The sequence below is a fragment of the Diabrotica virgifera genome, chromosome 1 (genome assembly GCF_917563875.1).
Source record: "Diabrotica virgifera virgifera chromosome 1, PGI_DIABVI_V3a".
Lineage (NCBI taxonomy): Eukaryota > Metazoa > Arthropoda > Insecta > Coleoptera > Chrysomelidae > Diabrotica > Diabrotica virgifera.
In genome coordinates, this window is record NC_065443.1 from 316,663,801 (window position 1) to 316,679,588 (window position 15,788).

At 29.3% G+C, this 15,788-nt stretch overlaps 1 protein-coding gene across 1 annotated transcript; it reads right to left on the reverse strand.

Annotated features, from left to right (window-relative positions):
• Positions 1 to 8,884: 8,884 nt before the first annotated feature.
• LOC126879261 (uncharacterized) lies at positions 8,885 to 15,514 on the reverse strand. The gene is made up of 2 exons (XM_050642336.1): positions 15,211 to 15,514; positions 8,885 to 9,182 (listed from the first exon to the last, which is right to left on the reverse strand). The coding sequence occupies exons 1-2, from the start codon at positions 15,440 to 15,442 to the stop codon at positions 8,890 to 8,892; spliced, it is 525 nt and encodes a 174-aa protein (XP_050498293.1). The 5' UTR covers positions 15,443 to 15,514; the 3' UTR covers positions 8,885 to 8,889.
• Between the last annotated feature and the right edge of the window lie 274 nt (positions 15,515 to 15,788).

Below are 15,788 nucleotides of genomic sequence, written 5' to 3' on the forward strand. Positions count from 1 at the left end.
TCGTGTATATATTGTTTATATGATCTGTAAGTTTCATCGGTTCAAAGTCCTTATTATTGAAAGGGCTGTAGTTAAAAGGGGTTGAACGAGTCACTGATCACGAATGTATGCAAATTTAGAAACACCAAATCTTGATCAATTTTTGTCTAACATAAAAACAAAAAAATACATGATATTCAGAAAAGCAAATCTGACTTTTTTTGTTTTTCAAGATTTTTGGTATCTCTAACAATTTTTAAGTTATTTTGAAAAAAAGCATATTTTTCAAAATTTAAATTTTTAAAAATTTAAAATTTAAAAATTTTTTCAAAAATAAGCACTTTGAATCGATGAAACTTACAGTTCATATAAACACAATATAAGTAAAATAATTTGTGAAGCGGCAACGATTAATTTCATTTAAGTTGCTAATTAGGGGGTGGTCTTCCCGATTTTTTTTTGCAAAAACAAAAGGGACCAACTTTATTTTGAGCGTAACTTGCTTAAATTTAATGCTAGAAACTTTTTGTAAAAACAAAAATAAAGCTTTTTTTAAATACTTTAAAAAAGTTATAATTGGTTTCCCTCAAAAATTGTTTAATTTTTTGGATATTTCACGTGGAATATTCTATTTGAAATTTGGTGAATATGAATCTATTTTTCATTGGCTATAACTCTGGTTCTACGAGATCCAAAGACCTAACGCGTACACCATTTTTTTTTTTACTTTTTTATAGGCTATATTTTTGCTAAGAACGTTTTTTTCGACAAAATACTTACTTTTTGAGTTATTTGCGAAAAACCGTCTAAAAATGTGGTTATTTTGTTGAAAAATGAACATATTCACTCGCAAATAACTCGAAAAGTGTTGACTTGGCGAAAAAGCTCTATAGAACAAAAGTTACTTAAAATTAGTCAGTTTACCCATTTCCGGACTTGTTTTGGACATATATTTTTTCACCCCCGAGAGGGGGTGAAAGTCACCCCCAGGGCAATAGCACACATTGGCACAATATCACTTTTTTCTTTGACATGTAAGCTATACGTATGCCAAATTTCATGTCAATCCAAGCGGTTCTTTAAAATTTAGAGCAAAAACCGTGAAAGAATGGACTATTAGAATAGCATTGCAGCCGAAAATAGGTACCCATCCCCTTAAATAAACGGAATTGAAATCGTAATTTATGAGCTTTTTTGTATGTAATTAGGTTACGCAAACAGGTTTTCATAAGATTTTTTCTTAGTTTTGACATTGACAAATGGGACATATATGTCCCATTGCCGCCCATTGGTATTGTTAACTGGGACGTATCCAAAAAAGGATCCAAGTGTTCTTAAACATTTATTTAACATAATTTTACAGCTTTAAGTGTAAGTATGGTCAATTCAAGTTTTATTGTCTTGCTTTTGCACTAAGAATACCACTAAAGCAAAACTACGTTTAAATCGGGACGCATTTGAGACATTAAATATTTTTAAACTATAGTGGGACATATGTATCCCGAGGGGGCCTAAAGGGTTAAGCAGTTTAGTCAATATGGAAATTTGAAAAGCCATATGTAAGTGCACACTGAAGAAAAGCCTTCAAGTGTGAAATTTGTTTTAACCTTCATCGGGCGGCATAGGTACAATTGTAACTTTTGAGTTTTCAAATTGTGATAACTTTTTTTTGTTAAAGAGACAGAGACTTCAAATTTTGTGACATCTCTACATTTATTCAGTAGATTATGTGAGCCAAATATAATAAAGAAATTTTTTATTCAGTTCCCAGCAGGGGGCTTAATTGTTCCTACCCCCATAAACGACGGCATAGGTACATTTGTACCTTGTATATTTTTTAAATGAATGTTATAAAATATCAACACATTTTGTATTTAAATGATAGTTTATTTGAACTAAAATACAATAGTGAATGTTAATGTGAATTTTTGCAGCATGTCGTTTTAGACAAAGAATAATAGGAGAGTGCATTTAGATTTTCACTTCGGAAAAATCAAACAAGATAAAACTTTTTGTAATTTCATTAAGAAATGTTTAATAAGCAACATATCAAAAAGTTCTACTCGAGAAGTGGGTGCTTAATTTTTTATTAAACAAATGAACAGCGAAGTTAGATGTTTTTTTAAATAACTCCGAAAATATAATTTTTAGAAAAATACTGACTTGACCATTGAAAAATTCAGAAAATTTTACCCAAAAAACCTTATATAAAGATTTTTCTAAAATTAAATCTCTAGCTTCTGTAATTTTTTATTTATAACGCTAAAGTCACCCTTCTCACACACATTGGCGCACTGTAAACTAGCGGTGGAAGAATTGCATGGTTGAGTTTTTTTAATGTAATTCTTTAACTAATGGATCAAAAGGAATTTTATAAATTGGACATGAAAGAGGATGAAATAATCTATCTTATGGTTGTAATATAAAGAAATAAAATGTATGGACATAAGTATGGTGTGGGCGGAAAGTGAGCCTGACATGAATTTTGTTTAAAAATGATTTAAAAATGTGTAACTAATACAATTTTACTTATAAAACTCTCAAATTTGCACAACTTACCTATCATTCATCTTACTAAACGATGTTTTATTAAAAAAAAATCTCAAAAATTGAATTTAAATAATACGATGTCTCAAAAAATGTAATTTTTGAAAACTTCGTAGTTTTACAGAATTCCCACCAATTTAAGACGGTATTACTCAAGTTTGAATAAATCTAATACAATTTTTTTGCTATTTTTTTAAAGCTTGGAATGTAATCATTAAAAATCACTGAATTATTTTAGTTTAAAAATGAAATAAACAATTTCTTTTTGAGAAAACTAAGAAAGATAACAAAAATGTAATACAAAAACCGAAAATTACCAGCTGAAAAAATGTATATGCAGAGTGATCAAAACTTTTTTCTGTAAAACTTACCTAAAATACATTTAATAATAAGCTTCAACAATAATAAATGTTTAACAAAAAAATTTTTTTAGCTCTTATACAGTATGTCTGCGTAACTTGGAACCTATTGATAACTTTTTTAATATCAGTTTTACGAAAAAAAGTTATTGTTTATAAAATACTCTGCATCGAATATAACATAAGATGAAACCATCAAATATCAAATTTTGTTAATTTTGTACGAGGTATGTTAAAAAATATGAATTTCACTCAAGAGTAAAGTACCTTTATATTTCACAATATCGAAAATTTTTATAAAGAAAAGTTGTTTGGAATTAAAAACTATGTTCCAATATGTAATTATATCCTCATCGAAAATTTGTTTTTTTTTAATATTCTTTCTAATACATTTTAATTTTTAATATTATTGTGAAAATTATTTGTTTATCTTTTTTTTAAGAATGAAATTTCATATTTGTTTGATTGGATTCTACTTGTTTTTCATTTAAATATCCGCCATTTTGGATCCGCCATTTTGAAATTTAAATTTTTAATCTTTAATTCAGATTCAACAACCTGTTAAAAATAAAGACAATAAATGTTTTGGAAAAATGTTCTTTTTAGAAAATCCGCATTTTGGATCCGCCATTTTATAGTTTAAAATGTTAACATTTAAGTTAGGTTTATCAAAGCTCTCAAAAATAAATATATGTAGAAATAAATACATTTTGTAATGAAATTATGATTTTACATTTATTTTTTAAGTTATCCGCCATTTTGGATCTGCCATTTTATAATTTAAATTATATCAAAATTTGATTCAGGTTCAGCAACCTCTCAAAAATATCCACATATATGTAAACAAACACGTTTTATAAAAAAATTAGGATTTTACAACTACTTTTTAAGGATTTTTAGGAAAAAATCCGCCATTTTGAATCCGCCATTTTGAATTTGCAAATTGTAATGTCAGATTCGGGTTCTGCATAATCAAAACTAAAATAAAATCATTTTTTATCAAAATAAAATGTTGAATTCACCCATATTCTTAACATTATTTATACAAAACAATTGTTATTGTTTAAACAATTAATAAACAATTAGCGGCGAAATTTGTGAGTAGGACTTTTTACTTTAACATATTTATAAACTAACAAAAAAAGTTTTAGAAAAATATAAACTTGTTTGATTTTTTCCGAAACATTGTATCTTTTCGTTCTAATTGCACTCCCCTATTCGCGGTGTGCAAGTACTTGGAAGGGGAAACGAGAAAAGACCCTGCGCGAGTCGCGGAGAAATATTGCAACTATCTTAAATAATTCATATTGTCAATTGAAATTGTCAAATTGACGTATATTTCATACCTTCTGTCAATGAAGCAGAAAAATTATATATTGCTCCACAATATTGATATGATATGCAATTATTATATAAAGGTAAATTTAATTAATTTTATTTTGCTTGCAGTACTGCATTTTAATAACTAATTTTATTTACTACATACAATTGTTGACGTTTTCACAACATAACCTGAATCTTATTTTTTCTTCTTATTATTTTTTTGGACTATGGCCTTGACAATTATCCAGTAACCAGGACTAATATAATTGGCCAATATAATTAAAAGTGCGAATTTTAGTATAGAGCGTAGAAATAGGGGTCGCTTTGCCGAACTTGCACGGTCCCAATAAGGTTTGTTACAGATATGTAGAAAACATACTACACAACTTTCTATCGTTTTAGGTTGTTTTTTCCGTTCGTTTTGACAAACATGGCAATTTCCAAGTACTGGAGTAGATCCACGAATGCTGCGAGATACTTGAGGAGTATCTACAGCAAGACAAAGATCTTTAGAAAGATCCTTCAACAGCTGCTTGCGTTGGTCCTTTGTTTTTTGTAATGGATTATGCTTTTGATCTCGATATAATGTACGATGCTAAGCCAGTGACGTCAATCATATTATAAAAAAAGGGCTAAGAGCCAAAGCAATGTTAGACGTTTGACCGTATATTCACCCAGCATTTTATCCATGGTATCAATACCCATTTAGTTTTACTCTAATACTCAATTATTTCCGGTCACTTGTCCTGTTATATTCATGGACGAGAGTAACACTACTGCTTGGTTTTTCTTTAGCAATTAATAGCATTCATGATTGTATGCAAGATTTCTGGAAAAAATAGCTATTTTCTTGCTTGCTTGTATATTGGTGAGAAGAAATCTCTTATTTTTTTTTTAATTGAGCCTACTAACCTCATGTGACATGAATTCTAGACTTTAGTTAGTTCATAACTGGTAAAAAGTTATCTGTGGTAACATTTCGCCCAGAACCTTTATAAGACGTAGCCAGATCCAAAACTTAATAAGTTAATGTTAGCCAACATTAATTCATCGGGAACCATAATATGCTGTTTTTCAAATATAAAAGTGAATTTGTATAGTATTTGATGCATTACAAACCCAAAATACCATGTTTAGTGGGTTTGGAAGATATATATTGTGTAAATTGTGTGTTTCCTAAACGGAAACAGTTGTTCATCTATGGTTACGCATTGGGATGGCTTGTAGCCTTAGTGCACATTTTGATTCAGCATTTTCCAGGTGTCTCGTATGAGTGCAGCCTTATCGGCTTTTTTGCATAATTGGCGGGTATTTTCGTTGTCAAATCTTATAAATCTTAGCATGGTCTTGAAACGATCACTAGACATTGCTGCACGTATTAGTGGCAGAGGCTCCATATTCCACATCTCTCACAAGATTTATTTGTTGATTCTATGTATGCCTCTTTTGTCGGCATTTCGGTAAACTAAATTTATAATCATTATTACTCGTGATAATTTTTAGGTATACACGTATTGACAAACACCAAATTATAACTAAATGTGGTTGAAATATATTATGTCTCTAATTTAAATACAATACAATGCTACTCTTCCTAGAATTTGTTTACGACTACTATTTCTAAGTTTATTGTTGCAGTTTTCAATAATTTACGGTAACAGGGGTCACTTAAAAGCGGCTTCTAATTTTTGTTTGTAAATCCGTACAAGAACAAACTACCTTATATTATTATTTATTTATTGCAATATTAAACAATTTTTAACCAATTATGCTAGTAATAAATAATACTATCTTAAAACTAACAAAAATTTCCCTTTAGATTAAGGAATTTTTAAGAAAATAAATAACAGGTACAATTGTACCTATGCCGTCTGTTACCGGTGTAAAATTATGCCGCTCGACAAAGATTAAACAGTTTAACCAAGCCAGTAATTTGAAAACACTTAAGTCTAAATCGTTCCAAATTTTAGGTAATCCATGACTGAATTGTCTAAAACTGATAATTTACGATTACTGATTATCAATTTGTAATCAAAGTTGGCTACAATTTTTGTTATTATTATATATAATCAATTGCCCTGTATGGATAAACCGATTTTTTTATTTCAAACTATTTTAAAAATGTGACTAATGCAATGATATTTTAAAGTACGTTAATGAATCGATATCTACAAATTGATGGTGGGTCAGTGGCATTAGACTGCAGATCCAGAGTTCCCTAGTTCAAACGCGGCTGATGCGTATCTTTTTTTAATTTTTTTAATAAATAATTATTAAAAGTTGATATACTTAAAATATCCATATTTTATAAGTTAATTATTATAAATAAATATTATATATACCATTTTAAACAACCGTGGTATTATAAAAAGTACTTTTCTGTACTAATGTAATTTTTGGAATTATAATTTTAACAGTAGTTAATTCACCTACTAAAAATTCATATTTTATTCTTTCGAAACATGTTGTGTCCTGTATATAACAAAACCGTGTTATTATAAAAAGTACTTTTTTATTATAGTGCAATTTTTGTATTTTTAAGCATTTTATATAGCCAAATTATTTATTTTCTCCTATAAATAATGTTTTATTCCAAAAAAGGTCTTTTTTAAGTGTAATTATTTTAATTTAAACCTGTGTTTTACTGAGTCTATTGTCCAACAGTGCTAAATAACCTGTTACAACTTCAAAAACAAAATACCCCATCTGAAATATGGGATGGGTAATATAGTTTAAACCTGTGTTTTACTGAGTCTATTGTCCAACAGTGCTAAATAACCTGTTACAACTTCAAAAACAAAATACCCCATCTGAAATATGGGATGGGTAATATAGTCCAAGTAATGAAGCTTAAAAAAGGTCAAAACCTCGCAATTTTTACAGAATGGATCGATTTGCTTAAAAGTTTGAGAATAAGTAGTGGATAGTCCAAGGATCAAAATCTATATCATGCCGAAAGGCGCTTTTACCGTGGGGGTGGTTGCCACCCCATCTCGGGGGTGGACATTTTTATTTTATTTTGACCGCAAAAGTTGGTAAAAACATTCATTCTAAGCAAAAAACGTTCTATATATTTTTTTGATAAAATTAAGTTTTCGATTTATTCGCTATCGAAAGTGTTACTTTTACATATATCGAAAAAATCAATGTTTTTAATCAGTTTTCTGCTAATAACTCAAAACAACTTTGCTTAGCAAAAATGTACCTTTTGAAAAAATAAACAAAACCGTTTTTTTATTTTTCTTTAAGACCAATAGTAATCGAGCTATACTTTATTATATGTTAGCTCTTCTTCGTCAAATGCTAAATATTGTAGTTTCAAAGTCAAAATACGGGAAAACTATGTATTTTTCGAGAATAACTTGTTGAAATTAATTTAAAGTATTTTAAAAAAATATCTATATCCAGAAATAAAAAAAATGTTTCTAGCTCATAAATTAAGTGACTTATAATGAAAAGAATGTCAGTCCCTATTTTTTTTCAGCGAAAAAGTGATTGGAATCTTCCCCCTACTTACCACCCTAATTAAAATTAGTCATTGACCTTATTTGGTCTTCTTTTTTTATGCATTATTAATAAGTTCTAGAGGTTTGACCGTCTTAGAATGATCAATTTTAAAAAAAATGGAGTTAAAAGCAAATAACGAATTTTTGCAGTTTGGTAAAAAATGCCCTTTTCTTCAGAATAGAAAGATTAGCATCAGAGATACGAAAAAATATTTAAATATAAAATTGTAGCTTGTTTAATTCCCAAGAACTAACTTGGTTTGCAACATTTTTTTCTACAGCAAAAATTGAGTGAGCTATTGACAATTAAAACTTATAACATGCAAAATCCACCTTTACCAACCCTTTCAAAGTCACCTCTTTTTGCGACTGAGGATTTAAAAGGATTTAATATTAATAGATAATAACAGATCTTGTAAAAACCCACAAAATTCTTTTTTACCGAACTTTCTAGGATAAAAAATAAAAAGTTACGGGTCAAAAATCAGTATATTTTTTTGAAAAAAAAAAAGGAGAAATACTATTGGCAGCATAATAATGTAAGTTAGCGGTGTTTTTAGTCATTGGCCTTATTCATACTTCTTTATTTATGTATTATTAATAGAGTCCAGAAGTTTGACTGGCTTAGAATGATTAGTTTTTAAAAAACTAGAGTTAAAAGCAAATAACGAATTTTTGTGGTTTGGTAAAAAGTGCCATTTTCTTCAGAATAGAAAGATTAGCATCAGAGATACGAAAAAATGTTTAAATATGAAATTGTAGGTCATTTAATTCCCAAGAACTTGGTTTGAAAAAATTTTTTCTACAGCAAAAATTGAGTGAATCGTAAATGAGTATAATATCGAAAAACATTGATTTTTTCGATATGAAACTAACACTTTCGATAGCGAATAAATAGAAAACTGTTAATTTTATCAAAAAAATGTATAGACTATTTTTTGCTTAAAATTAATGTTTTTATCAACTTTTGCGCTCAAAATATAATAAAAAATTTCCACCCCCGAGATGGGGTGGCAACCACCCCAGTGGTAGAAGCGCCTTTCAACATGATATAGATTTTGATCCTTGGACTATCCACTACTCATTCTCACATTTTCAAGCAAATCGATCTATTCTGTAAAAATTGCGAGGTGAAAAGCTTCGGTTCCTGGACTAATACAAACACATGAGTGTACTTAATGTTTATTAATTTTACTTTTTAAAATATTTATTTTATATTCAAGCTGCATCAGCTGTCTTCTCTTGTCCGCTTCTCTTTGCATCATTTCCATTTCTGTTCTCAACGCTTCCATCCTAATATTATGCAGTTTCTTCTTGAGTTCATGTTCCAGTTGCATCCGTGCCATCCTACTCTCGTGCTCTAATTGCATGATTTCCAACTTTTTCTTATATTTCTCTATATACTTTGGCTTTCTTGGCTTGGCTTTCCTCCGTGTTTCCACTAAATTTGATATATTCTTTTTGAAACCTGTAGCAAATAAAAAATTTATACAATTAATAATACCTATACAGGGTGAGTCATGAGGAACTGTACATACTCCTACCTCGTATAGAGGCCCCTATGGGGAATAACAAATGACCGTTAAAAAGTGTCTGCTCCCATTGTTTAATAATAAACAGGGCGAGTTTCGCATTTTGACAAATTTGTATTCATCATAATTTTTGAACGGTCAGATCGATGTGTCCCTTATTTTGGTCAATCGTTACACTATTACCACCTAATCAACTGATTTATTCAAACTAGAAAAAAATCAGATCCGGCTTTAAAAAATTAGTACGTTTGGGTCTTAAAAAAAATTTCACCCTGCCAAAAATTTAATTGCCAAATAGGCAATTAAAATAGCATATTTATTTTTCCCCACACGATGACTTAATTTTTTACAAAAAAATCAAATTTGACTATGAATTAAAAGTTTGGTAAAGTGAACCATAGATTTAAAAAAATTAACTTTTATTACAAAAATGATTTTTTTTAAACAAATATTTAATTTATGTTACCACCCAATCAACTGATTTATTCAAATTAGAAAAACATCTGGCCCGCCTTTAAAAAATTAGAAAAAATTTCTCCCTGCATACGCTTTTTGAAAACTCTAATGTGAATTTTACAAATTAGACAAATAGGCAATTAAAATGACATATTTATTTTTTTTCTCCACACGATTACTTAATTTTTTATTAAAAAATCAAATTTGTCGAAATCGCAATTTTACCATAAAAATAAAAAAAATTAAACAACGTTTTTCTTAAAATTAAAAGTTTCACCATTTTTTTTTCTATAACACATCTAGATCTAAAACTCCACATAACACTTCTCTTTGGACTCTATAGTTTAACATAGACGTGATCAAATAGATAAATTTTAAATTTTTTCACTTAATTTTTGCGATTTAACTTTACAATTCACGAATCTGCACCTTTTATTTTTAAAAATTCATAACTTTTACGAGAAGAAGACTGAAAGTCTACAACAATTTTCATAGTCTTCACAATTGGTAAAAGATATGTGCTGTAAAAATTTCAGAAAAAAAAATATTACAATTGGAACAGAGTTGTAGTGAGTTAAACCGGGATTTCATTTTTAGGTTAAAATTAAGATTTTGACAAATTTGATTTTTTAATAAAAAAATAAGTAATCGTGTGGGAAAACAAATAAATGAGGCGCTCAGAGCAACAGTGGCCTAACCCACATCCCACAATTTTACCAAAACGCTTTTATTACATTGAAGTTATCCCTTATTTAAGTATTTTCAGATGCAGAGTAGCTCAGGCAATGGTTGCTTGAGCCACTCTGAATCTGAAAATACTGAAGTAATGCATAACTTTAATGTAATAAAAGTGTTTTGATAAAATTGTGGGATGTGGGTTAGGCCACTGTTGCTCTGAGCGCCTCAAATATTCCATTTTAATTGCTTATTTGTCTAATTTGTAAAATTCAGAGTTTTCACAAAACGTATACAGGGTGAAATTTTTTCTAAGATCAAAACAAACTAATTTTTTAAATCCGGGCCTGATTTTTTTCTAATTTGAATAAACCAGTTGATTGGGTGGTAACATAAATTAAATATTTGTCAAAAAAAATAATTTTTGTAATAAAAGTTAATTTTTTTAAATCTATGGTTCACTTTAGCAATTTTTTAATTATTCATAGTCAAATTTGATTTTTTTTATAAAAAAAAGAATGTGTGTGTACTTTGTACGCACGTAAGAAGTTATACTTCTAAATATGATTTCAATGAAATAACGGACAGTTTATTTGTATTTTATTTAAAGATTAAATTAATTTTTACTTACTACTTTCCAAACATTTTTATTAAAACAATACCAAAAATTAAAAAAAGATTAGAAAACACCAGGATTCGAACCGGGGTCCACTTGATCTCCAGTCCAACGCTCTACCACTGAGCTATATCCTTTTGATTATCCGGGCTACAAGATTTCTCAGACATAGTGACAAACAGACGAAGTGAATTATAAAATACTTCCCAAGGTAGACAAGTCCAAATACACAAAACTTATAATAATAGTTATTTATGATATAAATGTTAAAAATACAATTTTAAGGCACGTATGTAAAAGTTTCGTGTGAAAGATTCGCTTCGCTCATTCTGCAATTCACATGAGCGCCTTAAAAATGTACTTTTTAACACGTACCTATATCATACAATATTTTTTCTACAAACGTCTTATATATCAACAATTATAATTTATTCATTCTCAATTACAGGACAATACCTACAAAAACTTTTACTTGAACTTGACTGACATTTCATTTTTATATTTTTCTTGACATTACATCAAAACTGCCTATACTGTCAATACGTAAATCAGAATAACATCTTTTATTTTTGTATATTCTAACAAATTTTAAAAAACCTTTTAAACCACCTTTTTCAAATTGCGAAAGTTGTATTATTAATATCTATTAATGTTAATAAATGAAATATAAATATTTTGACGTTTCACAATTTGACAATTCATTTTTAACTGGAGTGCCTTAAAATTTTTAAGCACCGGTGCTTTAAAGTAGCATTTTTAACGCTCCTATGGAGTGCTATAAATTGCATTTTTAACACGTTTGTAGAAAAATATATTTAAAAACACTAATATATTCTTTCCACAACTTTTCTGGACCGATAAATACATAAAACATTTAGTAACTAACTCCATACTGCCTGTGTGCGCATGCGCGCATATTAATAAAATTTCACCCTCAATGAAATCGCGCCAAAAGAAGTATCAACTTCAAAAATTAAGTAATCGTGTGGGGAAAAAATAAATATGCCATTTTAATTGCCTATTTGTCAATTTGTAAAATTCATATTAGAGTTTTCAAAAAGCGTATACGGGGTGAAATTTTTTTTAAGACCAAAACGAACTAATCTTTTAAAGCCTGACCTGATTTTTTTTTAGTTTGAATAAATCAGTTGATTGGGTGGTAACATAAATTAAAGATTTGTTCAAAAAAAATTAATTTTTGTAATAAAAGTTAATTTTTTTAAGGGCGGGTTGTTCGAACGCTAATCAAAAATGATCATTATCAAATATTTAATTACTTTCACCAACTGTCAATGCCAACTTTGTTTGGGTTGCTGAAAACATAATTATGGGATTACAATTATGAAATTAGTTAATCAATTATGTTAATAATTGTTATGTTAATTGATTAACTAATCTCATAATTATAATCAATAATGTTTTCAGCAACCCAATAAAAGTTGACATTGACAGTTGGTGACAGTAATTAAATATTTGATAGTGATCATTGTTGATTAGCGTTCGAACAACCGGCCCTAAATCTATGGTTCACTTTACCAAACTTTTAATCCATAGTCAAATTTGATTTTTTTATAAAAAAAAATAAGTAATCGTGTGCGGAAAAAAATAAATATGCCATTTTAATTGCCTATTTGTAAAATTCATATTAGAGTTTTCAAAAACCGTATACAGTGTGAAATTTTTTCTAAGACCCAAACGAACTAATTTTTTAAAGCCGGACCTGATTTTTTTCTATTTTGAATAAATCAGTTGATTGGGTGGTAACATAAATTAAATATTTGTTTAAAAAAAATTAATTTTTGTAATAAAAGTTAATTTTTTTAAATCTATGGTTCACTTTACCAAACTTTTAATTCATAGTCAAATTTTTTTTTATAAAAAATTAAGTAATCCTGTGGAGAAAAAAATAAATATGTCATTTTAATTGCGTATTTGTCTAATTTGTAAAATTCATATAGAGTTTTCAAAAAGCGTATACAGGGTGAAATTTTTTCTAAGGCCCAAACAAACTAATTTTTTAAAGCCGGACCTGATTTTTTTCTAGTTTGAATAAATCAGTTGATTAGGTGGTAATAGTGTAATGATTGACCAAAATAAGAGACACATCAATCTGACCGTTAAAAAATTATGACGAATACAAATTTCTGCCAAAATGCGAAACTAGCCCTGCATATTATTAAACAATGGGAGCAGACACTTTTTAACAGTCATTTGTTATTCCCCATAGGAGCCTCTATACGAGGTAGGAGTATGTACAGTTCCTCATGACTCAGCCTGTATAATGAAGTTTCTCTATATATCTTAAAAACTATTGAAAATACCTATGAAAAGAACAAAATGGAGGTCTGATTAGATGGACAACTTACAGAACCTACAGATATAGACAGCAGAATAAGACAGGGAGACTGATTGAGTCCTATGATCTTCAATTTAATCATGGACCATGGATGAAATCATCAAAAACATCAACAAAGGAAGAGGATATAGAATGGGAAACAAATAAGTCAAAATACTCTGCTATGCAGACGACGCAATATTGATAGCCCAAGATGAAGATAGTCTACAAACATTACTCCACAGATTTAACATAAGAGCATGTAATAGAATTCAATATGACAATTTCATCTCACAAGAATAAAACAATAGTAATCAGTAAAGAACCAATCAGATGCAAAATAGAAATTGATTGTATTGGTACTGAACAAGTAATGGAAGTAAAATACCTTTACCTGAGAAGAATTACAGGAAATACACTGAGATATTGTAAGAGGAATGAAGACATTAGAAGACAATGTAGGTAACGTAGTGTATAAATGAATGGACATCTAAATAGAAAAAAAGAATGGAATAACCACATACCGAGAATGGGTGACACATGTGTGGTCAAAATAACCAGAGATAAATCACCAATCGGTGGAAGTATCGGCCACCCTCACAAAAGATGGAGTGACAATCTTTCATAGAGGCAACGAATATATACTATTCTAGAAAAGTACTGCCCTGTAACGTTTTAGCATAGGATTTTGCGGTCCAACTGAGTAGGTGCCATGGAGGTGCATAGACCTGACAATGACTACGGAGTTTACGCGATCTCACCACCGCCCACACTGTGGCCACAACATCCCTCGTCAACAAGCCTGCTTATAAATGTAACCATTTGTTCTATGCAGTGATGAGCGCACTAATAACCGGCAAAAAATGGGAAACATATTAAATTGTGAGATAAAAAGAAATAAAACTAGTAGAGTTGTTACATTTAGGGCCGGTTGTTTGAACGCTTATCAACAATGATCATTATTAAATATTTAATTACTGTCACCAAAACTGTCAATGTCAACTTTGTTTGGGTTGCTGAAAACATAATTAATTACAATTATGAGATTTATTATTAATTATGTTAATAATTATTGTTATATTAATTGATTATAGTCTCAGAATTGTAATTAATTATGTTTTAACAATTGACATTGACAGTAATTAATTATTTGATAATGATCATTGTTGATTAGCGTTCGAACAACCGGCCCTTAGTGATAGTACCATATAAATTGACATTATATTGATTGTTTCCCACCTTTAGACGTATCAGATGAGTATGTCAACTAAAATTCACTGTGACAGTGGCATTTCTCAAACTCGTCTGATATGTCTAAAGGTGGGAAACAATCAATATAATGTCCGTCTATAAGTTACTATCGCCAAATTTAACACGTCCACTAGACTCATCTCTTTTTATCTCACAACTTAATATGTTTTTAATCTTTTACGGGTTATTAGTGCGCTCATCACTGTATAAAAGCTTCTTCTAAGAGCTATATCAATACATTTTTGGCAAAGTAACGTGACATTTTTGGCGAAAATCTTGTTTTTCCATTAAACTAACGCTATTATTGTTTAGAAGGTACTGCCAAAGTGTAGTAAGCCTGTAATTACTTTAAACATAAAATATGTATAGGCTTACTACACTTTAGTAGTACCTTCTAAATAATAATAGCATTAGTTTAATGGAAAAACATGATTTTCGCCAAAAATGTCACTTACCTTACTTTGCCAAAAATGTATCCATATATTCTTTGATAGAGGTATCAATCCGCCAATCAACCAGCAGAATTGTTGATAAAGAGGAAGAACATTAAAAATTTATAACTTTAAAAATAACTTCCGAGGATAATTGAAACGAGAATTGAAAGATACAAAATAGAAATCTTTTTATTTACCTTTTATATCTGTATGTTTTTTTTCATCTGGTTGAAGTTTATCTTCTATTTCCGTCTTTATAGGATATCTCTTTAGGTCGGAATAAAAAAATGTATCATACCTATTTTCCAGCATTGGCTCTTCCTTAATTTCAATTTTGATTGTATTGGTATTCAAAGGATCAGAACCGGCTCCACTATCATCTATTACTATTTTACAACTCATCTCATTAACTTCTTGTTTTGTTTCCATTTGATTAAATTCCTTGGTTCATACAAACAAAGAAGGGCTTTTCATCGATTGTCATTTGTTTCGAGCTTCTGTCATGTGTCATAATATTAATATATCTGCGTCATAGGTCTTTGGTTTGTATCATGGGTATATACTGGTATATACCAATAACGTACGACGTATGAGCGTCATAAAGTTAGCGAAACGGTTTTTTCAAAGTTGTTATTTTGACTTCTACCATAGCTCAAAAAATTGCACCTCGTTTGCGGATAATTGCACCATTCAAAATTTCATTTGCGGAGTTTCCGTTTTTGAGATATAAGCAAATCAAAAGTGGAGATTTCGGCGCAGCGCTAAAAATAAATGT

Excerpts from the sequence above, each read along its gene's own strand:
- LOC126879261 (XM_050642336.1), bottom strand. The coding sequence starts at position 15,442 with ATGGAAACAAAACAAGAAGTTAATGAGATGAGTTGTAAAATAGTAATA. Across the intron at positions 9,183-15,210 it reads AAAACATACAGATATAAAAG|GTTTCAAAAAGAATATATCA; the intron begins GTAAATAAAAAG and ends TATTTGCTACAG.